We start from the raw sequence: 24,522 nt of genomic DNA, 5'->3' as shown, positions 1-24,522 counted from the left end.
AATATAGGAGTGAACAGAATGGCCCCATAACATAACAGTAATGCTATTTAGCATTTCTTAAAAAAAATAAATAAATAAAAATAATAATAGATAAAAAATAAATTTTTATATGATTTGTTAAGATATATGGCAAAGATTGATTTTTATTTTTGGATATAAAATTCAAATGCTAAGCTACTGATGATAGTGAAACAAGCATGCAGATTAATTTTTTAACTTGTAAGTTGCCTATTACTCTTTTATACTTTATTTTATATAACCCATTATTAACATAAATATTGATAAATATAACTAAATATATCAGTGAACTATTAGTAAGGCGAATGCTATGAAAACTGCAAAATAGAAGAAATGGTACTAGACCCATTCTTTTGCGGCTATGTTAAAAATCTTTCTTTTCTCTTTCTTCTTACTGTATTGTTTATTCATTTTTTGAGAGGGAAAACAATAGAGCAGCAATACATATTGTCTATGGATCTATGGATAACAACTAAACTGGTGGCACAGTAATGTCAGAGTTTTTTTTTTAAGCTATTTTACTATCATTTGTAAATAAGTGGTGCAAAACAAGAAAATATTAAAATTAGGTACACAGACAAACGAAGTACAAAGAAGGATTTGGATTACATTAATTTTTTTTTTTTATCTTCTTTTGGGTGAATTATGGATATAAAATTAAAACAAAAGTATGGAGGTTTTTTAAATACCATACGCCAGACACTTCAAATTGATCAGCTGCTAAAGATTCAAATGATCATATGATTGTTGAAACAAATTATGAACAACCAAGAGGAACCAAGTATAGTTTGCAGATCCAAAGTTTTCCCCTCCGTATTTAGTGAATTATCACTATAAAATTCAGAAGTGAAATTTCAAAAACTGATCACACATAATTTTTGTTAATGTTGGAACTTATTTCCTGTTGTATATTCAGAAAACCATGGTATTAATACCTTTTTTCAATTTTCAAACAATATCACTTTTGTCTTTGATAAACAGATGTTTGACAACACAGCACAATTCATTCAGTCACAAGTATAAATAGCGGGTGATATATACAGATCTTGCTTTGGGCCGCCCCACTTAAATTTTTTAAAACTTTAATGAGCACCTTTCCATGCCTTAATAAACTGTGGCATTCTTTTCCACAAAATTTATAAACACAACTCACTAAAATATATCCTCGTCAATCTGACATCGGATTATTCAAAATGTGATGTATTTCTATAACACCACCAATTACGGAGGATTTCATGTGCATTTTAAAAAAACAACCCCCCCCTCCCCCAAACTATTGAAAGGATAGTAGAAGTACAATCGATTCTAGTTATTTGGGACACATTGGGACTAGTGCACCCTGGTCCAATTAAGCAGCCCCCAATTATGCGAAGTTTCATGCAAATAGTTAAAAAATACAGCTTTATGATTGATTTTCTGTACAATCAAATCATGTTATGAAAGATTTAATTCTAAATTTGATTGTTTCTGTACAATCAAATCATGTTACGTAATCAAATCATGTTATGTAAATTCAACTCACGTTTGTGAATTGAATTTAATTCTATTAAACAGCGATTCTAATTAGCGAAAATAGGAGGAATATTATCCACAGGCTAAAAAAGTAAAGATATATTAAGTACAAATTTATACTTTATCACATTACCAATTAAAAACAAATTTATGCTTACGTGCATAGCTTAATTAATATATACTGTAATATGTACATACTAACTAGTTGACATTTCTGTTCACTGACATTTGTGGGCAGGGGTTAAAATTTAAAACAGTAAAAAAAGATAAGCAATCAATAACAAAGAACACGGCAAACAGAAATCGCAAGTAACATGATACACACAAGTGAGAATGGAGTAACAAGTTACAAAGCTTAAAAAATGGGAATGAAGAGAGGATTCTGAAAACAAATTTTTTTTATATGATTGAAGATTTCATGGAAGCATAAACACATTTTGCCATAAAAACCCACAGAATTCCAGCTGTCGGTATTATCACAAATTCAGTAAGATGAGTTTACTATCTGTTTATAATAGATTGCACTAACAGAAAAGCACAATAAACAGGGGACTGCTAATTGTTTTTATTGTTTTATGGTTGTGACCTCTAGAAATCTGACTGAACCACGTTGTATGGTCTGAGACAATTGTAGGGTAATCTAGAGTCCTGCAGTCTCCTGCCCCGATTAAACGGCATGTTGTCCCAATTAAGCGAAGTAAACCCTGGCTATTTTCTTGATTGGGTTCTGTTCCTTAAGATTTGTCCCAAATAAATGCTGCCCTGATTAACCAGTGGCCCAAATCCACTGTATTTATTTTAAAGAAATATAAATTGCTAATTAAAACTATTCTGGGTTGTATGCAAGGGTTTCCAAAACAATTACACAGATCAGAGAACATCGTCTTTCAATTTCTCTGTCCAAATGTTTAAGAGTGTTTTAAAGTAAGACACCAAATTCATATTACTTAAAAAAAAACAAAAAAAAAACACATTTTCAAACAAACGACTCAAAAAATTTACAAATTTAGTTTTCACGAACATAAGATACTTCTCTTTCATCAATCCACTACCTTTAACAACCAGGGAATGGCCAGCAATATTAATTTTACTACTGTGAATGTACAAAGTGTGGCAATAAAGTTTTTAGGCTGGTGCAATAAAAATATTACAAAGTAAAGGAGCTCAAAAATGGTTTTATTTTTATTCAAAGTAATCACCACCTGAATGAATGCATTTATTACACCTAAAAGTTCCTGAAAAGAGTCAGCGAAGATATCTAAAGATAGTTCAGTTCAGCAGTTATGCTTTTCTTTATGCCCTTAACATCCAGAAATTCACTAGTACTAAATCAGGAGAATAGGGTGGATGTTGATCTGTGCAATGTAATATTCCATCAAAAAAGTTTTCACAAGTGTGGAATGGGCACAGGCATTGTTGTGCAATAAGAAACAGCTGCCTTTCTCTCAGAATTGTGGCCTCACCAGGGAAATGCACTTAAATAGCCTTTGAAGCAGCACCTGTAATTAGAACATAGCTGATCCCCCCCCCCTCTTCAGGTACAAATTCCTTGTGAATTACACCATTTGTCGAAAAACAGTCTTGATCCTGTACTTTTGTAAACAAAACTTTTTGGGAAGATTTTCCCAAATTTTCCTAGATTGATGATATATTGCAGCAACGTTCCTGCAGTTATGCACTTTTATGGAATTTTTACCAAGCAAAAGAGTGGAGGCTATTTATTGACACATCGAAGCGAATATCAAAAATTATCAGACTTCTCCTTTGTAATGAAAACAAATATGCACCCATTCCTGTAGCAGTCTTAGACAAGACAGTGTGAGGAGCTGTTAGCAGTCCAGTATGGTCTGATTGATGGAATCTTGCAACGATCCTAAACTGCCACCTTTATAATAAGTTTAGAAATTAGTTCAAAGCACTTAATAAACAAATTTTGCATTTTCCACATCATAAAACAGCAGTTCGTTTAAAAATTAATCCATGGATAATCATCACATAGTGTAATTTCCAAATTTGATATTTCTACTTTTATATATTATTATATAAAAATAACTCATTTGTAAAATCTGTAAAAATACAAAATAAACCAGATGCACCTCCATCAATATTTTTGTTTTTTATATAAAAAAAAATTCTCAAGACAATTTCAAGTAACTTTAGAAATTTCCATTAAAGATGTAGTTCAGATTATTTATTAACAATAAAACATCAGAGAACCTTTTTTAAGATGCAGACTCGTGTTATCAATTGATTATGCTTTTTTCCTCCAACTACTTAATATTAGCATTAGCATGCTAATGCTCAACATGTTTTCTTGTGTAGTGTCAGTATTGATTTCAAAGGCCACTGCCCACAAATTCTTTCTTTCTTCATAAAAATGTATGGTATAAGAACAAACCAGATTGAAACTTACAGAACTGATGCTTCTATTGTTCATATTTCTTTATCCTTGAAACATGTATATTAGGCCAAAACACTTAACTGATAAACTAATTCTGCATTTTCCACGTGCTAAACGAGTGGTTCATTTCAAAATTAATCCATGGTAATCACACCACATAGCACCATTTCCAAATTATGTGATATTGCAATAAAATGATCACAATTTTATTGTGATATGATTAAATGATCTTGTGATAAATGATAAGAAAGTGGAAGAGAAATTGCTGAAGCTAAACATAAAAAAGGCAACTGGGGTAGATGGTATATATTTAATTATATTGAAGGAGAGAGCAATGGAGGTAAGCAAACCTTTAGCAAGCATAAATTTTGAGAGCATTCTTGGTTTTAAGGGAGATCCCTACAGACTAAAGATGTGCAAATGTATCTCCAACTCACAAAGGGAAATCAGAGGGTGACATGAGTATCATGAATATTTGTTCCAGCAAAAAAAAAATGGAGTTGTTGGTTAAAGAAGCAACACAGGACCATCTAGACAGAAATGCAGTTACACTGCAGTTGCAGCATGGATTTATTAAAGGGAAATTTGTCTGCCGATTTGACTGAATACTGTGATGCAGTAACGAAGATGCAAAAAATAATTTTGACACTGTGTACGTGGATTTGAGAAAAGCAGCAGCCTGAAAAACAAGATGCAGGGTATTTCAGAGACTGCATGGAGTCAATGTGGTACAAGTAAACACATGGGTTGTGTTGGGGTAGCTAAGAATAGGAACAGGTGCATGTATACTTGTGTTTACACCAATGCCAGGAGTTTGGTAAATAAATTTGATGAATTTGAGTTGTTCGTCAAAACATCAAAGGCAGATATTGTTGGGATATCAGAGCCGTGGTGTCACACAGATATAAGGAATGCAGAACTGGAATTTGGGGAGTACAATGTGTACAGGAAGGATAGACAGGATAGGAAGGGGGGAGGAGGAGGAGGAGATGCTATTAATTAAGAAACACATAAAATTCAAGGAAGTGCAGTGAGTCGACATCGCTGGACAGTGCACTGTCGAGTCAGTTTGGTGTGACATAAGCATTAGGAGATCAAAATTGAGAGTAGGAGTGTGTTATAGGCCTAATGACTCTGATGAATATAATAAAAAACTGCACAGGGAAATAAGTGTGTCAGTAAATCAGTCTTATAATGGGGGATTTTAATTTCCCGGATATTGATTGGAATTTGTGGATTGGTTACTCACACACTAGCAAGGCTTTTGTGGATTTATTGGATGATCGTTTTCTACACCAGCATGTTCGGGAGACAACTAGAGGGATTAATACTCTTGATCTGATTATAAGTAGTGATTCTTCATACATTAAGAATCTGCAGATAAAGAAACCACTAGGTGGCAGTGATCACAGTGTGCTGAAGTGGGATTTACTTAGAGAGGTAACTACCATAAGGAGTAAAGGGAAGGGTTTTTGCTTTTGTAAAGGTGACTATGGTGGTCTGAGAGAGTATTTAAATTCCATATGGTGGGACAACTGATGATGTTACTAACAGCAAATTCAAAATGGGAGGCATTCAAAGAATTAATCTTGGAAGCTACTAGGCTTTACACACCAACTAAGAAATATTGTTCAAGGTTTAGGCCTAAGTGGATATCAGATGAACTATGAGATATGTGGCAAAAAAGAAAAATGCATGGGATACATATAAATTAATGGTACAAGCTGGTCTGTATATCAGGCTTAATGTCCAAGTTTGCAGACGATACAAAGGCTGCCACGGTTGTTAAGGATACTAATGACAGTACGCTGCTGCAACAGGATCTAGAAAAGTTGAGCAGATGGGCTGAGAGGTGGCAAATGAAGTTTAACACTGACAAATGTAAAGTACTACATATGGGAAGCAGTAACCCCAGAGTAACGTATCAACTCTGTGGTACACACGGACAGTGGTAGAGAATGAAAAAGACCTGGGGGTAATTGTGCAGGCAGATATGAAGTTTTCTGAGCATTGCAGATGGTCTGCAAGAGTAGCTCAATGATGTACAGGAATTTTTCTAGCAGGGATAAGGATGTGATTATCCCCTTGCATAAGGCAATGGTCAGGCCACACCCTGAGTACTGTATACAGGTCTGGAGGCCTCATTTTAAGAAGGATGTAGAGCTGGTGGAACGAGCACAGAGAAGGGAAACAAGATTAGCGAATGGAACGAAGGGTTGCTCTTACGAAGAAAGGTTTAAGTTTTGCAGATTACAGTGTATGGAGATTAGGAACCTGCGAGGTGATCTGATTGAGGTGTATAAAGCCTTGAATGATTTGAGCATGCTCAATGCTGATGGAATTCTTCCTCTTGGTCTGAATAATCACCTGAGAGGGGCATAATAAGGCTGAGCTGGACAGGTATTTGAAACGAATGGAGGGGTGAAATGGGAGTGTTTTTTTTTTTTTTTTTTGGCTAATGCTGCATAAGCTTTCTTTCTTGCATCATATGCCTCTACTAATGCTAATGTAACCTCAATGCTGATGGGTGGATGATATGGGAAGCATATGGGTGTTTTCTGCAGATGCTGTATAGGCTTGCTTTCTTGCATTGTTGCCACAATACTAACATGCTCGACTTCATGTGTATATATGCCAATGCAAACTCAGATGATAGCAGATTGTAGGCTGATGCGGGGAACTGCCTAGACAGTAATGTATCCATACATACATGACCTAACAATGAAGTTTTCGTCCCATATGTTATCCATTCAGGCCATCTCGAGGATATGGCTATTCATATAGCTTACTCTCTATTAACATATTAAACATGGCATGGGGTGGATATTGGGTTAGGATTCAGGCTGATTTTATCTACTAAGTTAGGAGCTATGACTTCTCCTTGTTTGATGGCATCAAATTCTTCTATAATCCTGAAAAATGGCAGTGACAAATATATCTCATCATTTCAGTATATAATTTTCACAAACCATTTAATAAAAGAATTCAATTATGAAATAAAATGTTACAAAAGTTGGGTGAAATAAGTAAACTTAAACTGTAGACTAAATAACCAGAAATTGGAAAAGTTAGCAACTTTACGTAGCTGGGAAGTCTTTAATGAAAGGTTAAACATGGACAAAACCAATAAGTTTTGTCCATGTTTAACAAGTTTAATTTGAAAAAAGCTAGTTAAACAAGTTTATTTTGAAAAAACAAGAAATCACCCAAAAGAAATTAGCAATTTATAACACAATTTTTAAGCAGATTTTAAACTACAGAACTAAGAGCTGAGTAAGAAATAAAGGAAGGGATCAAAAATTAAAATATTCAGAAATGGAAGTTTTAAATATTAGGCATATGATGCAAGAAAGCAAGCTTATACAGTATCGGACAAGGGACAAGGTATTCATGTATTGATTGCGGCCTCCAGGGTTACCCCTATATACCGCTGTAGTATCTGTAGGTTATTTATAGCCGGCAAGTGTGTGTGTGTGTGTGTGTGTGTAAGTATATATGTGTGTTGTGATGGTTGTTGTTTGCCGGCCCTGGAGTCTTAGCAGCCGGGAGGCAGGGAGCAAGCTACCTGCGTCCCGACTCCCGTCCCTAGCCACGTGGAGGCGCTCCAGGAACTATCTAAATTACACTTAGTGGGATTCCAACAAGTGGAATCCCGGTTATAGTAAATAATGAATAGGGAGGATAAAGTAGGAGAAAAGAAAGTAGAAGAAGAAATGAGAGCAAAACACTCTCTCAGGAAAAAGAAGAAACAGGAAAGAGGAAAACACTAGTTGGAAAATCTAACAAGCGAGAGAGCTTGAAGAGGTAAAATTTTGAAGCCTGAAGGCTTGTACATTTGAAAGAAAGATTCCCCTAGCCGGGAAGGAAGCCCAACTTGCACCGACAAGGGGAAAAAGAAAAGTCTCAAGGAAAGAACATAGGTAATGTACAAGTGGCTATTAGATAGCCACTTAAAAGAATAAATTAAGATAAATAATAAATACTTATGTCACCGATATGAAACATAGCAGTAAACATATTAACAAATTACACTGCATAAGCAGAGAGTAAAATATACAATATTTACAAAATAAGTAATTAAAATCTTGGCTGAAAAATTAGTCAACCAAGAAATTAACAGAAATAGTCAACCAGAAGAAATGTAGAAACATATATACAAAACACAAAGAGACAAACAGACCTCACCCAAGGCAAAGATATGCCAAAGGCAAAACCAATAAATACTGTACAAATAAATTAGTTAACCGAATCAAAAGCAATTCTAAATTTAAATCTAAGTATAACAGATCAAAATAATAAGTTAAGTATTAAACAATAATTAATTAATATGCAGAGAAAATGTCTCTGCACAAGTAATCTAATCTATAAACATATGTACATAACCAGCAAGTGCAAAGCTGCTACCACAAGCTGCGAAAAACAAAACTTGTTTCAAATAACAAGACACGTAGAATTAACAATAATGCATAGGTAAGCATTAAAAAAAAAAAAAAAAAAATGGATGTCAATTGCCAACAAAGCAATTGGATCTGAGAGGGTGGGGAGAGGTCCATCCCACCCCTCAGAACCAAAACCCATTTACAACTAAAAATGCTAGACTAAGAACTATATGGTACTAGCAAAAACCCAACTGATTGCAGCTGCAATCAGGCAGGAAAGAAAAATACAACAAATAATTAGCCCCGCAGGAAAACTAAATTAAATCAAAACACAAGCAGCAAGAGAAGCAGCCAGCAGTAAGACAGGCTAGAGAGGAAAATCTTCTCACTCAACCAGAATAGCCAACTGAAGGTTGGATCTGAGGGAGCAGGGAGAGGTCCATCCCACTCCTCAGAGCCAAACAGACAACGCAAGAAGAGAAAAACTGTCTCTTCAACATAATAATGAGCTAACTACACAAGTAATGTACAATATAAACATTTAAGATTAACTGCTGATTTAAAACACAATAAAATCAGTTACTCTCAATTCTGAGAGCAAACAACAAATCAAACAAAAGCACCATGATATTAACAAGATAATTACAGTATTTACAAAATACATACAATTTAACACAGAAAATCATTTCAGGCAACCCGGACAGAGTTCGAAGTGGGAGAGGGGAGGTCCATCTCTCCCACTCGGCCAGGCAAAAACCTGAAACAAGTCTCCAGAAAAAGACGCAAAAACTCTGCGTCCAAAACACAAGACAATTTAGGCAAGGAAGAAACTCCTCTCAAAAAAAAAAAAAAAATCAATACAGTAATATATATAAATATTAAGAACAAATAACGAAATCAAGGGTTATTCCTTGATAAAGCCACTCTTCTCCGGAAGACACTATTAGCAAAAGAAGAGAAGGCAGAAAGAGAGTCCGCCGACCCAACCAGGCGCCAAAAATCATCTAAATTATATACATTTGTACAGATAGACAATTGTTGTCTTAAATCCACATATAAATTACAATGTAGGACAATATGTTCAACCGTCTCCTCAGAGCCACAAGAGCAGAGAGGAGAGGGGACGAGTCCAAATCTATACAAACGAGAATTAATTCCATGTCCCGTGATTAAGAAAGTGGGAAATAACCCAAGTTGAAGCCAGTTAAAATTTTTATCTTTAATAAAAACACGAGGAAAGAAAGCGTATGTGATTCTGCCGAGAGAGGAATCATCCCAAGAGTGTTGCCACTCTTCCAAAGCAAGATTGGAAAGTCTGGCCAGATCAACATTTGTAGAGTTCTCATAATAATTAGCAAAATCTCCCACCGAGGCAGGAGAGAGAGATTTCCTATGGTAAGACAAGAAATGCAATATAATTTCCAGGTAGATAGGGAGACGACCATTAATAACAAGCAGGGCATCAGTAGAAACAGTTCTACATGCCCTGCAAGTATAGAGAAGGAAGGACCGCTGCGCCTGCAGAAGGTATTTTTGGACCAGTGAATTAAGAATTCTGAAGCCCCAAGCGCCAGCACCATAGCAGACGATGGGGATGAAGATACACTTGTAGTAAAGACCAAGAGAAGACGACTTAAGATTCCAGAGGGAACGGGCAAGACGCAACAGCCAGCCGGTAAGAGAACGGATTTTCTGCCGAAGGTACTTACAATGGGGAATGAAAGATAAACGATCATCAATCACCACCCCAAGGTATTTATATTCACTTACCAATTTAACAGCCTGGTCAAGAATTTTAACCACAGGGGGACGATTACGATTCAGTAGGCCTTTCAGAAGAACCTGTTTAGTTTTAGGGACTGAAATGGAGAGTTTATGGAGGGAACACCACATGTGAAGATCATTCAAGATGTGGTTTGCTTTAATTTCCAATTCTAGACGAGAATTCCCAGGTACAAGCAAGGCAAGATCGTCGGCGTAGGCAATGTTGACAATATCATCATGAGGGGCATTTAGCCATCCATCAAGGACCACACCACGTTCCAGCAAACAGGGCCAAGAACGGATCCCTGAGGACAACCCCTAGAAACCGGCCTCGTAACCGAGCAAAAACCGGAGGAGACCACAAGGCTTCTATTATCGAAATAACTAGAAATTAGTTTGTAGATAGGACAGGAGACCTCGGCCTCCCGAAACCTCGCCAGGACACTCTGCCACCATAAGGTGTCAAAGGCCCCTTTGAAGTCTACAAAGAGACCGAGAATGTATTTAGAAGGAGATGCTCGAACAGTGCTCAGGAGAAGATTAATTGCATCTGTAGTTGATTTACCTTGCGTGAAACCAAACTGGGAAGAAGAACAAAGATTTTTTGAGTTATAGTAACCCTTGAAACGTGAAACCAGAAGTTTTTCCAACAACTTGCCAAGAAAAGGAAGAAGGGAAATTGGACGATAAGAAGAAGGAGAGGCAACTGGATTGCCAGGACTCTTGGGAAGGATTTTTAAGTTGGCAATTTTCCAGCGATCAGGGAAAACACCAAACCGAAGGCAAGAATTCGTTAGGATAGAAATAAGGATAGGTTTGATTTTCCAGATTCTTTTAATCACAGAAACCTCCATGAGGTCCAGACCTGGACTTTTGCCAATAGTAAGGGTATTAATGGCAGAATCAATTTCTATATTAGTGAAGGGATCCTCAGAAGAAGAGCCGTATCAGACAAAAAAAAAAAAAACCTTCCCATTTCATCTATCCATTCACTCCAAATGTTCATCTAGTTTTGCCTTGAATTTATTTTAAGCTGTCAACTTCCACAGCAACACATGGAAGTATGTTCCAGCAATCAACCACCCACTGTTTTTCTTCAATTTGAATTTATGTCCCCTCAGGTGATTAATCTGGGCAAGAATCCCATCAGCACTGAACTTGCTCACACCATTCAAGGCCTTATACACCTCAATCGGGTCCTCGCAGATGCCTAGTCTCCAGACATAGCAATTTGCGGAACTTAAGTCTTTCTTGGTAACAGCAACCCTTTGTTCCACTCAATAATTTTGTTTCCCTTCTCTGTACTCATTCTAGCAACTCTACATTCTTCCTAAAATGAGGCCTCCAGACCTGTATACAGTACTCAAGGTGTGGCCTGACCATCACCTTATACAAGGGAATAATCACCTCCTTATCCCTGCTAGAAATGAAGAAATAAGTAAAAAACTTGGGAAATAAGGAGTGTAAAAAAAAAAAAAAAAAGAATTAAAGGTAAGTGAAGCAACCTTAAGATGGTATGGGTTAAGGCAATATCCTCAAGTGTTTAAAATTTAATTAAAGCAATATCCTCAAGTGTTTAAAATATGCAGTGCTCATACTTCTGTTTCCCACAACTTATCTGTGCGATTTTTAAGGTGTGCAGCAACAAAACATAAATAAAGTATAAATAAAAATATATAAATACAGAACATAGCCCCCCACTATTTGTGGGGGGAGGGGGGCTACGTTCCTGAGAAATGCTGCAAATACCGAAAACGTGAATACTGACTTATGGCTCCCATAGTAATAAAGGGGTTCTGTTCCAAAGTATGAAATATATAAGAAAAACCAGTCTAAAATTTTGTCTATGTATGTATTCTATGTACCTTCATATGACTATGTACATAGTGAAATGCAAGCATAAGGCATCGAAATGAAAATAAGAAACAATTTAACATTAAATGTAATATTTATTAGAAATTTAAGAAATTTCAAACAAATCTTTCAATCCAGTGCCTTTGCTACAGCTAAAAACTTATCCCGCCAGTGCTATCACCAGTTTCGCTAAAGTGTTGACAAAGGTGTTTTGCCTTTTCACGAATGAACTTAACGGAATTTTATTTTGAATTCAGTCTTCTATCCACAAATTTAAAGCCTTTTCCATTTTTTCTAATTTAACATCACGAGTTACAGAGCAAATTTTTGAAGCAATTAGGTTGAAAGGACACTACGGCGAATTTTTTCTTCGATTTCTTGATTGATCGTACTGTTGACTTATTGATTTTACAATGTTTTTCGACTTACGAGACACTTTCACCATTAGAAATTTTTTCTAATAACTGAATTTTACTCACTAATGTCATCACCTTCTTTGATCTTTTCACAATTCCCTTGTTATTCGTAGCCATATTTTTGTAGGTGTTAGAAAAGAACTTGTTCACAACAGTCACTTTCTTCCGTTAATACACTCGAAAAAGCCTGTTTAAACTAACACACTGCAAAAAGGTAGATTTTTCACTTTTGTAAGCATATCAATTTATAAATTTATTGAATTTATAAGCAAAATTTATAAACCTTCCATGACAAGCGCATATCACATACTGAACAAGGATTAGCGAGAAACATCCACGCTCACAATTTTGTCAACCCTCTCCCCCACCCACTGAGCGCTGTTTTGACTGGGAAAGATGATTTTAGCCACGCCCATGTTTTTTATGGGGGAAAATTCACGGCACTTTAAAATTCACATTTTTTTTAGGTTTCATTTTATATTAAATCAGCAACCGCGAATACGCGAAACCGCAAATATTTTGGGGGTTTACTGTATTGATACAGACTGGATGTCATTCCCGACATTCAATTGTCTACAATCAACTTTAAAGGACTTTGTGAGACGAAGAAACAACAACATTCTTCACACTAGTAGTCTATGAGGTACAATTTATTGTATACTCAAATAGTGAATTTATTATTCAGTTATTTTTTTTTTTGTGTCAGTCTGAAAAAGGTAGATTGTGAACATATAATAAATCAGTTCTGAGATTTTAATTTTAGATACCTATAATTTGGACCAGGGCTGGCAGATTACAGTAAGCCAGGTAAGCAGGGCACAGGGGAACCGAATACATTTCTGCCTAGGGACATGCCTGATCCAGACACCCTATAACAACATTCTTCACAGTTTTATGACAAGTAAACATGAGTAATGCTGCGAGGATCTGCAGATATTTTTCGAAGCCAAAAGGGGATCCATGAGCAAAACAGTTTGGGAAACTATTATCCAAAGGAAATGAATGAGATGATAATATACCTAGAGGAAGACTAAAAAAAAACTTTCTTTTTGATCTATTTTTAAAAAGTTTACCATATATTTACATTCTCACATGAAATGGCAATGAATATAGCACACAAATAAATTAAAGGTTGAACATACCTTTTCTCCATCCATGAACCTTTGCTTTTCTGTAATATTTAGTGTTTCCAATGATACATCATATTCTGATCTTGATTCATATCTTACTGTCCCTTCATCTGTACTTACAACTCTACCCTTTCTGCCTGTCATCTACAATAAAATATTTATATTTTTATTGAAACCAAAAGACAAATTCAGCTGTGTATAACAACATAAATTTATATACTTTATACTGTTTAGATATTTTATCGTATAAAGGTAGCTCTCAGTTTCATGAGAAGTCTAACCCACTATCACAGTGGATTCAGACCTATAATTTACACTCTTGTCTTTATTTTTATGGACACCCTGCTAATTTCTGACCAATTTCACTGATTTATAAATGAGATTTATTAATTTTAATTATTTTAGCATTTACTTAAAAAAAAAAACAAAAAAAACAGACTTTTAAAACAATTTCTAATCAGAAACTGTACTACCAAACTGGAAGTTGATAGCCTAAATAAGTTTAAGGCTCAGCTGGACAGGTATTTCGAACGAACAGAGGGGTGAAGTGGAAGTGGTTATTTTTATTTTTTTATGTTACTTTTTTTTTTTTTTTTTTTTTTTTTTTTGGCTGATGCTGCATAAGCTTGCTTTCTTGCATCAAATGCCTCTACTAATGCTAATGCTAATACCACTACATCTTACATCATTATCATATATAGAGGTGATCCATAAGTAATAAAACATGACTGGCTGTAAATAACAATTTTAGTAACATTATTTTAAATATAAATATTTAAAATAATTTTGTTATTTACAGCCAAGCAATCAAAAAGGATATAAACTAAAAAAAAAAAAAAAAAAACCCTAACTATTTGATCCATTGAACTAAGAAGTTTTTGTCTACGAATTCACAGCCAATTTTTTATATAGTGAGCTGGTGCTTCATCCCACATAAAAAAGCAATGATAAAAACTGATATTGGACTACATTAAAGAAATGATTTTGTCTTTCAGCAATCTCAAGTAGCTTTCTCTTGTCATGATTCCTTCAAAGAAAAAAGATGCATATACAAATACAAATTCAAGCCAAGAATATTTAAATCCTTATTAAAGAAGGAATGGCATTGTTAAGGGAGTAATAAACAGTTATGGATATTAACAGTTCTATTTAGTTTAAATGTGAATACCATTCTGTGTTTCCTTCAGAATTCCATTTCCATCAAAACAATCATCAGGCGGGTAAAGTGCCTGCCTGGCAATCCAAAGGTCGCAGGTTCGAATCCCATCTCGGGCTTGGATCACAGTAAAATGCAAAAACTTTGGGAGGTGCATTATGGATACAGAAGCCAATGTGCCAACAACAACAACAACAACAACAAAAAAAAAACAGATCATCAGTCCTAAAAACATTAACAATATCTGGGGTTTGTAACACTTATGGCCAAAACCTGTTCAGCAAACTCCAATCTTCTATCTGGGTCATCCTCATTCAAACTTTGTAGCAACATGGTATGGTAAATCTTGTATTCAAGTTCCAAACGTCACTTTCTTTGAAATATTTTTCAGATTCCTTTTGATACCCTCTTTTACAAATTTCAAACTGGCAGATGTCTTTGAGATACACAGTTTACCAGGTTTTGGAATATTGTATCATTTCCACTCTATCAAACTTCTTCACAATTTGCTTCAAGGTCTTTATTGTGGGTGGTTTATATCCAAAAAACTTCTTGAACTGGTATACAGCTTTTGCAGCTGTACACCAGTTTTTATATCTTGTATACCACTTTACTACAATCCTCTCCTTCAGTGTAAGGCTCATGGTACTTTTCCTATACGGAAATTATTCTGAAACAGTACCAATCCTTAGGGAATCCCACTTCTTACACAGGCCCAATCTGAAGAGTAACCATTAATCACAACCCTCTGCCACCCTTGCAGCCACCCTGTGACAAATCTAAGTATTTTTCCTGTGATTCCAATGCGTTCCAGCTTATAGAGCAATCTCTCATGCAGTACCAAGTCAAATGTTTTTCTGAAATCTAAGTAAACAATGCAAAAATTATTTCCTACATCCAGCTCATGAGTGACAATCAAAATAACTTACCTGGTTGGTTAAACATGATTTCCCTTTACAAAACCATGCTGTGTTTCCTTCAGAATTCCATTCATATCCAAACGATCATATACTGCACTTTTCAGTATTTATCCACTTCACCCTTAGAACCATGTTTATGAATTGGCCATATGGTGGCACTTCTACAATCCAAGTGAATTTCTCCTGAGTCCAAAGATTCTCTCATAATTAACCTTAATGGTTTAATACACTCTCTTTCCGCCTCCCTCAAAATAACTGAGCATATGCCATCAACTCCTGGAGCCTTGTTCACATCTTTAGGCTCAATTTTTTATAATAAACCTACATATAGAGACTCGTAATAATCTTCACAATATTCTGGAATGTGGATTAGCCCACTCCACTTTTGCTTCCAAATAGCTCATACCACACAGATTACTATTAGCAGGCATAACTTCTGAATCTGAAAAAGCAATTATTTCACTACATATAGAATGATATAAATTTATGCAACTGCAAGGAAAAATAAGAGAATGCTGCTATATCTATCGAGGGCAGTACAAAGGACATAAACAGGTCCAATTTTGGCTATTTTTAGAAAATTAGGTCCACGTGATCAGAAAATATTTCTTTTTAATGGTAAAAAAAAGGCATAATTCTAGCTCATACTGTTGTGAAGATACAGATGCAGTAACATGGAATCAACTCCCACTTTTACAGTTCTTGTTCTGCAGAATGGGCATAATTCATTTTGTGCCCTTAAAATATTCAAATGTTATTTTGTTAAACCAGTCAAAAGGGCTTAGGCCCTTTTGACCTAGATTCTTCTTAACTTTGGTTGTGATTACAAAGGCATTAATCAGTCAGATATTTCTTTATTTTTAACTAGCTAATTTAATTAAGCCAAAAAGAATTGGGTGCAAATATTATGAACAATATTGCAGTCTTTTAGTAATTTTAGTAATAAATCTTAAAATTGGCATCGATAAAACTTAATTTTTAAATTTTTTTGGGGTTTCAATGATTCCTAGTAAAAGACATTTATCTTCCTTCCGGTTACTAGTGTTGGTCAGTCAATACTTCTTGCTCAGATAAAACACACACCATGTTACCAGTGTAAAGTGTACAATTTAATAGTATGAAAGTGAATTCATTATATGAATCATCAGGTATACAAAAATCATGATTGAAATAGCTTTGAAGACTCACCAACCTAGTAGCAATAAAGGTAAGAGGTGATTATTATTATTATTATTCAAAGCTAACAGCATAAGCCTGAAATATTTCCTTTTAAAATTAAGTCACACTTACCCTTCTTAAAATTAATTTGGTAACTAAACCATATAATTCATATTTATTTTTAATAAGCCCTTAACAATAAGCCAACATGATTTTTACCTCCAAGAATGTAAATGCTGCTTTTAACCAATTTTTATGCGTAGATTTCGAAAATCACCATGATAGTTTCACATCACGTCGCAGTTATTAAATAGAGGGAGTTACGTTTGACATGTTCTCAAGATTATAAACTTATCCTCCAAACATAAATAGCCCCTTGAGCGTAGGAGGGTGTGGCCTGCAACCCTTGCAGGAGCAGTAAAATAATTTCCGGCTCTACCTACCGATTCTCAAATATTTTTCCTTTCAGTGTTTTCACATAAGTAGAACTAGTAAGTTGCCATACTGTGCAGTGATAAAAATTGAATTTGTGTTGTTTTTATATTGTAGTGTTCAAAACTGAATTTGTGCTTTCAGAAATTCATATAGTGCTACAATGAATAAGCAGACACATAGGAAGTGTGTCTATCCAAACAATTTTTGTTGTTTGTGGACAGTATACCCCAAGGACTCAAAGGAAAAATATATAAAACATTACAAAACTTTTGAATTATTTTTATTTTGTTTGTAAAATTGGTTATCAAGACAAACCTTGGGCATCTCACAAGTGTTGTATTATCTGTATGACAAACCATAGGAAGTGGTTATGTGGCAAACTCAAAGTATTACCTTTTGCAGTCCCTATGGTTTGGCGAGAACCGTCTAACCACATTAATGATTGCTACTTCTGTATGACAAATATGCCTGGTATGTCTATAAAAAGGAAACGTGCTATAATATATCGAAATATACCTTCTGCAATTTGGCCTGTTCCACACAGCGCATTATTTGCCAGTACCAGTGCCCCCCCCCCCCCTCAACTTGGGATAACAGTTATAGGAAACAGTTATAGAGGAAGATAATAGTGATCAAGTTCAAGTTGAGGATTCCCTGGAAGCCTCCATTTCACAAGATGTCGACTATCAGACAGTAAGTTCACGTAGTGAGGTACATTTAATCAAAAAAGGTGAGTTGAATGATCTGGTTTGAGACAAATTTTCCGAAAAAACAATCTGAACTGTTAAGTTCTAAGTTACAGCAGCGGAATATACTCACAGCAGGAACAAAGATTTCAGTGTTTCGAAAAATTTTCAAAATACAGTCGAACTTCCCTATAACGAATTTGATAAATCCAGCGAAAAAATTCATTATAGAGAAATTTCGTTATACAGAGAATCTTTTTTATTAGAAATTGTTATCTAATTAGAAAATGAAAACGAATTTACATTTATTTTTAATGTATTTTATTTCAAAAACATACTTATTTAAATCACGTTTACACAATTTTCGCTGGTAAGTATCACAAATTTAAAAAAATTCGTAATTTTCGTTTGCACAGTACAGTTAAAAAAATTGTCTGATTCTCAAAAAAAAAAAAAAAAAAAAAAACCTCGCTTGTTCAGAGCATTAAAACATTATCAGGAACATTTTCACAAAACTGTAGACCCATACGAACCATTTTAAAATCGTTACTCATTTCTTCGTGAGTTGGCTTTTATACGAGTTGTTCTGATGCATCTTCAGCACATCGTTAATTTCTTAGTGATCATGGTCGTGGCTAAGCAGTATTTCAAATAAGCTGTTCAGCAGCTTATTTGAAATACTGCTTAGACACGACCTTATTTCATCTTCATTTGAATGTTCTGCTGTGATCTACATAAACATAACTATCCAGTGTTATTTCATTTTCGATGTTTCCGGACAATTCTAATAATGTCCAATAGTTTTTCAGTTGTGAAAGGGGCAGTTCATCTTGTTCGTCCAGTCATTGTTCGACTTCTGTATTCAATGCAAATCCCGCTTTCAAAAAATAATTTTAAATAGTGTATTCAGTGACATCGTTTGTCCAAACTTTTGCCAGTTCAGAGATGCAATCTCTAAGTTTAATTGTAACCTCCAAGTTTCTATTTTCTGATAACGCATTGACAATCTTCATTATTATTCTCTTTCAATAATGAAATTTAAAATTTTTAATAATGCCTTGGTCCACTGGCAGAGTTTTGACATTATGTTTGGTGGTAAAAACAACAACTTCGCACTTTTAAGTTTGGCAGGGTGTGCCGGACAGTTGTCAGTTACCAACACGGTTTTCCTTTTTAATTTTTTTTGTTATACGCTTGTCTAGTTTTAATATCCATTCTTCAAAAATATCACTTGTCATCCATGCCTTTTTATTAAAGGTGTAGTCAACTTCCAAAGATTTTGTGCCTCTAAAACATCTTGGGTTTTTTGATATTCCGATGACTAAAAGTCTTAATTTTTCACATCCTGTCAATATTTTTTTTTTTTTTTTATGAAAACTCCAGACACGAAAGGTATCAAAACCTATAGTACTTAGTACCGCGCATGGGTTGAAGGAGAAGTATGGGGGGGGGGGGGGAACTTTGCTCTAGAGACTAAACATGGATTTCACCACTTCAAGCCACCAATAAGCAAAGTGGTGGTATTTCACCGGTTGATGAAAGTCATCTAAAAGTCAATTTGCTCCAACTAGCACACAGTGATTCTTTGCTTTCTTTTTCGCCAAAACATTTATCATCCTTAAAAGCAAGCATTCTATTCGGTAAACATTTAAAAGAATAAACCCATTTTGTGAGCATTAAAAACATCCTTATGCTCATATTCTTCCAAAATCTTTAAGGTACTGTTCCCCCAACTGTTGCAATCTTCTTCGCTTACATTAACACTTTCTCCACAAATAACCTTTTCCACAATTCTGTGGCGTTTCTTAAATTTCTCTAGCCACCCAGTGCTCGCATTAAATTCTGTATTTGCACAGTTTGCACTTAGAATGAAATTCCAAGGGACTGAGCAAATTTCAGAGCTTGTTGCTTAATTATTAGGCCTGATATTGGTATATTCTATTCACGTATCATTTGCACCCATTTTAAAACAGCTTTATCAACATCTTCGTATATACACAACTTAATTCGTTTCTTGTCTGCTCCTCCTTCAATTGCATTTAAAATCGATTCTCGATTTTTTTAAATCGTAGATAAACTGCTTGCAGGTATACCACATTTCTCTGTAACATCTTTTTTCTTAAATCCCTGGTCAATATCATAACAATCTTTGCATTATCATTAATACTTACTTTCTTTTTGACATTGTTCCTGCAATTGTAAAAATTACTCGACTGCAGCTCTTGCCGATACATACACTGCAAACTTCGCTGCGCTGGCCATATAGTGAATTGTTAGTACCGCCTACTCAATGGCGTTCGCTTGCCAATTCAACAGTATCGACCTTTCCTATCAATCACTTTGAAGAAATATACGACTTTGTGAATTTCTTTTATTCTGCTTTCATTCATATATACACGAAAGAAAATTTATGGTTAATGTATGCTGTATGTTACTTTTAAGAAAAAAAAAATAAAATGGTACAGTTGAGGTGAGAAGCGAATATCACTCAGTAGGCGTTACTAAAAACCGACTATGGCAGCGTTCTATGTATTGCCGCTATAGCATGCTCAAGTTTACCACAGCGAATTTCGTTTCCCCCTAAACCAACATTAATTTACAAATCTACCCTATTTATTGTAAAGTTTACGACCCCTTTAAAGAAAACCCATTTGGTTTAATGACTGTAACAAAAATGAAATAAAGACCTTCCTATGGGCGTCAATGGCCACAAGTGTTCACTAAAAGGATGATTATTTAATTCCAGATGCTAATGTGCAATTTCGGAGGGAAGGAGGCAGTATATTTGAGCGACTGTTTAGCAGTAAATGCTTGAAAATCTTAAAATGCTTTTACTAATTTTTTTAAAAATTCGCTATAAAGAGACTAACACTTTGCTATATGGGGTTAATTCTACATGTAATTTTGTTTCAAGGTGCAATGAACTGTTGAACCATCAATATCCAGTGGACCAATCTGATTCATCCCTTTCCTTCTCGAGTTTAAATATGTAAAGAACTCTTTTCTGTTTTTCTCTGCATCCTTTGCCAAGGATTTTTCGTAGTCTGCCTTTGCCTGTCTAATCTCCTTTGTGACTTGGTTACAGACCAACTTATATCTATCATAGGCTTCCATGTCACCCATTAATTTGTATGTATCCCATGCATTTTTCTTCTCTGCCACATGCCTCATTAGTTCATCTGACAACCATTTAGGCCTAAACCTTGAACAATATTTCTTAGTTGGTATGTAAAGCCTGGTAGCCTCCAAGATTAGTTCCTTGAATGCTTCCCATTTTGAGTTCGCTGTTGGTAACATCATCAGTTGGTCCCACTGTATAGAATTTAAATACTGTCTCAGACCATCATAGTCGCCTTTACGAAAACAAAAACCCTTCCCTTTACCTCTGATGGTAGTTACCTCCTTGAGTAAATCCCACTTCAACACACTGTGATCACTGCCACCTAGTGGTTCATTTATCTGCAGATTCTTAATGCATGAAGAATCACTACTGATAATCAGATCAAGAGTATTGCTCCCTCTTGTTGCCTCACGAACATGCTGATGTAGAAAACAATCATCCAATAAATCCACAAAAGCCTTGCTAGTGTGCAAGTGACCAACCCACCAATTCCAGTCAATATCTGGGAAATTAAAATCTCCCATTATAAGACTCTCTGATTTACTGGCCCACTCTATTTCCCTGTACAATATCTTATTATACTCATCAGAGTCATTAGGCCTATAGCACACTCCTACTCTCAATTTTGATTTCCCTATGCTTATGTCACACCAAACTGACTCGACACTGCCCTCTCCATCGATGTCGACTGACTTCACTTCCTTGGACCTTGTGTGTTTCTTAATTAATAGCATAACCCCTCCTCCCCTCCTGTCCTGTCTATCCTTTCTATACACATTGTATTCCCCAAATTCCAGTTCCGCATTACTTATATCTGTGTGACACCACGTCTCTGATATCCCAACAATATCTGCCTTTGATGTTTTGAGCAATACCTCAAATTCATCAAATTTATTTACCAAACTCCTAGCATTGGTGTACACGCAGGTATACATGCACCTGTTTCTATTCTTAGCTACCCTAACACAACCCATGTGTTTACTTGTACCGCAATGACTCCCAGCAGTCTCTGAAATATCCTGCATCTTGTTTTTCAGGCTTCTGCTCATTTCAATAGAAGCAGTGCAAGAATCACTTCCACCTCTGCCAGTGGCTACTGTTAATCTATTAGTCCTTGTATCCCCCCCAACTAGCAGTTTTCCGACCCACCTAACACTGCCTCGACAGCATCAGCAAAAATTCTTGCACCCTTTCTATTTAAGTGTATCCCATCCCTGTAGAAGCAATCTCTCCTGTTAACAAGTACAGTCCAGGCTGAAAAAAATTCTACCCCTTGAGCCTTGCACAATCCCTCCAGGGCCGAATTGATCGACAAGGCTCTCATCATATACTCCCTCCTATCGTGTCTGGGCAGAATTGCAGACACTTTCAAATTCAACCCTAATTCACGGCTTTTTTTCAACATTGACCTGTACTTGCTAATTAATTCCGCTTGTCTCCTACTCTTAATATCATTAGTGCCAACGTGTACAACTATATCACCTTTTGTGCCCTTAAAAGATGATATCCGCTCTACAACGTCATCAACCTTTGCCCCTGGCAGACATACCCTGATCCTATTCCACCTATCCTTTTTACAAAGCATGTTCCCCGTTTCCCTGACAATAGAGTCACCAACAACTACTAGTTCCTGTGGGACCAGCGCATTCTGCCTAGGGGGCTGCCTCTGTGGTGCCTGATGACCAAGTGCAAGCTCTGGCGTTGATGTGGGCAGCTGAGAGCTTGATGGGCCCCTCAATTTATTTCCTTTGAGGGCATCCACCCTGCCCTTCAAGCTCTCATAAAGGCCCATAACAACGCTGAGTTGTCGCCTGATTTCCTTGCACTCCTTACATCGTGCACACACAAAGACATCCCCCTTGGCAGTATCATGTCCCGTACCCGACTGCTCCGCAAACATCAAGCAAACAGTGCATTTTAAAAGACTGTGATTCAGAGGGCAACTGCCCCCCCTCAGTTCTCCCCTGAACCACAACACTCCCATTAGCTTGAGCCTTTTGCTTTGCTGCTCTGGTCAGAGTCATGATTCCAATTTAATTCAATAAAATTTCAAAACAAAAATTAAATCCTTAAGTTATATCTCAAAACAGTTATGTTATATATATATATTTTTTTTTTCGGTATCTAGTGTTTTCTACGAGTTCCCTTTATACAACTTCCGTATCACGTGTACCACTATAGTTATGTATTAATTATTTGTTACGATTAAGTCGTTATATATATATAGAGTAAAAAATACAATTTAATTGACAATAAAGTTTATCAAGATTAATAGATTTACTGATTAATTGACAATATTATATTATGCACTATACTACACTAAGCTTATGCTATCGTGTAAAAATGGCGGGAATTCTCGAACGGTACTTCTACGGACTCGTAAGTATTGATTAGCTTCCAAATCTCGCTATCTCAATTTAGAATAAACTAAGGATCCTGACTAGATCTATAATCTACTTATAGAAGATAATTTGATATAACAATTGGTTAATAAATCGACTAAATTTGGTTAAAAAAAAGACCTCTCGTTCAATTTGTGACACGTGGATTTGATACCGTTACCGATACTAAGTAATATCTACAAATTCTCTGTCTAAGTTAAACTTTAAACTAAGTATCGTAACTAGGAATATAAAGCTACTCTAGAAAATAAGTTAATATGACAATTTAAACTAATAAATCAGAAAATAAATCAGGAAAAACTTCTGTTTCAAGAGCTTCAAGGAACTACGTCCGCACAGGCTAACCTCGCACCCAGACTCGCAACAATTGTAAAGCAGTTATTAATCAGTCCATACTTGAGTTTGAACTGGCTAAGAGTAGAAAACTTGCTTCTTGCCCTGATGGTAGCCGAGCATTCTGGTCTCTTGCCAAAGCTATTGGCCACAACTTTTGCCCATCTCTGCTCCCACCTCTGTCCAAACCAGATGGTTCTGTTGTCACTTCAGCCAAGGATAAAGCTGACCTGCTAGCATCCCATTTTTCTTCCAGCTCATGTATTAGAGATCTTGGTAAAACATCTCCCACCATTCCCAACACGCTCCATTCAATGCCTCCTGTGGTCTTCTGTTAAAAGGATATCAGAAGGATTTTGATGAATCTTGTTGCTAAGAAAGCTCCAGGTCCTGATGGTATTTCTCCACTTGTTCTCAAAACCTGTGCTCATGAACTTACTCCTATTCACTGCCGCCTTTTTTCACTTTCTTATTCCAAAGGTGTTTTTCCTTCTGCTTGGAAATTTGCTCATACCCAGCCAGTTCCTAAAAAGTGTGACAAATCCCTCCCATCCAATTATCGTCCCATTGCAATTACTTCTACTCTTTCTAAAGTAATGGAGAAATCAATTAACCGCCAACTCTGATACTACCTAGAAACCTTCCGTTTGATCAACGATCGCCAGTATGGATTCCGTCAGTGTCGATCCACTGGTGATATTCTGGCTTATGTTATCCATTTATGGACTAATTCAATGGAAAGGTTTGGTGAAACACAAATAGTTGTTCTTGACATCTCAAAGGCTTTTGATCGTGTTTGGCATAAAGATCTTCTAAACAAGCTTCCATCTTATGGTT

The 24,522-nt window shown here is 35.8% G+C and overlaps 1 protein-coding gene across 4 annotated transcripts in view; it reads right to left on the bottom strand.

Annotated features, from left to right (window-relative positions):
- LOC150081714 (protein strawberry notch homolog 1-like) overlaps window positions 1-24,522 on the bottom strand; it is a 374,252-nt gene that overhangs the window by 146,799 nt on the left and 202,931 nt on the right. For all 4 annotated transcript variants that reach the window (XM_090378820.1, XM_090378821.1, XM_090378819.1 and 1 more), the window contains exon 17: window positions 13,487-13,618. In XM_090378820.1, coding sequence (XP_090234946.1) covers window positions 13,487-13,618 — 132 coding nt within the window. The remainder of the gene's footprint in view (window positions 1-13,486; window positions 13,619-24,522) is intronic.

This window comes from Mastigoproctus giganteus, chromosome 8, assembly GCF_048544385.1.
Source record: "Mastigoproctus giganteus isolate SK-2022 chromosome 8, ASM4854438v1, whole genome shotgun sequence".
Classification (NCBI taxonomy): domain Eukaryota; kingdom Metazoa; phylum Arthropoda; class Arachnida; order Uropygi; family Thelyphonidae; genus Mastigoproctus; species Mastigoproctus giganteus.
Note: the sequence above shows the minus strand (reverse complement) of the source record. Positions and strands in the feature narration are given on the sequence as shown.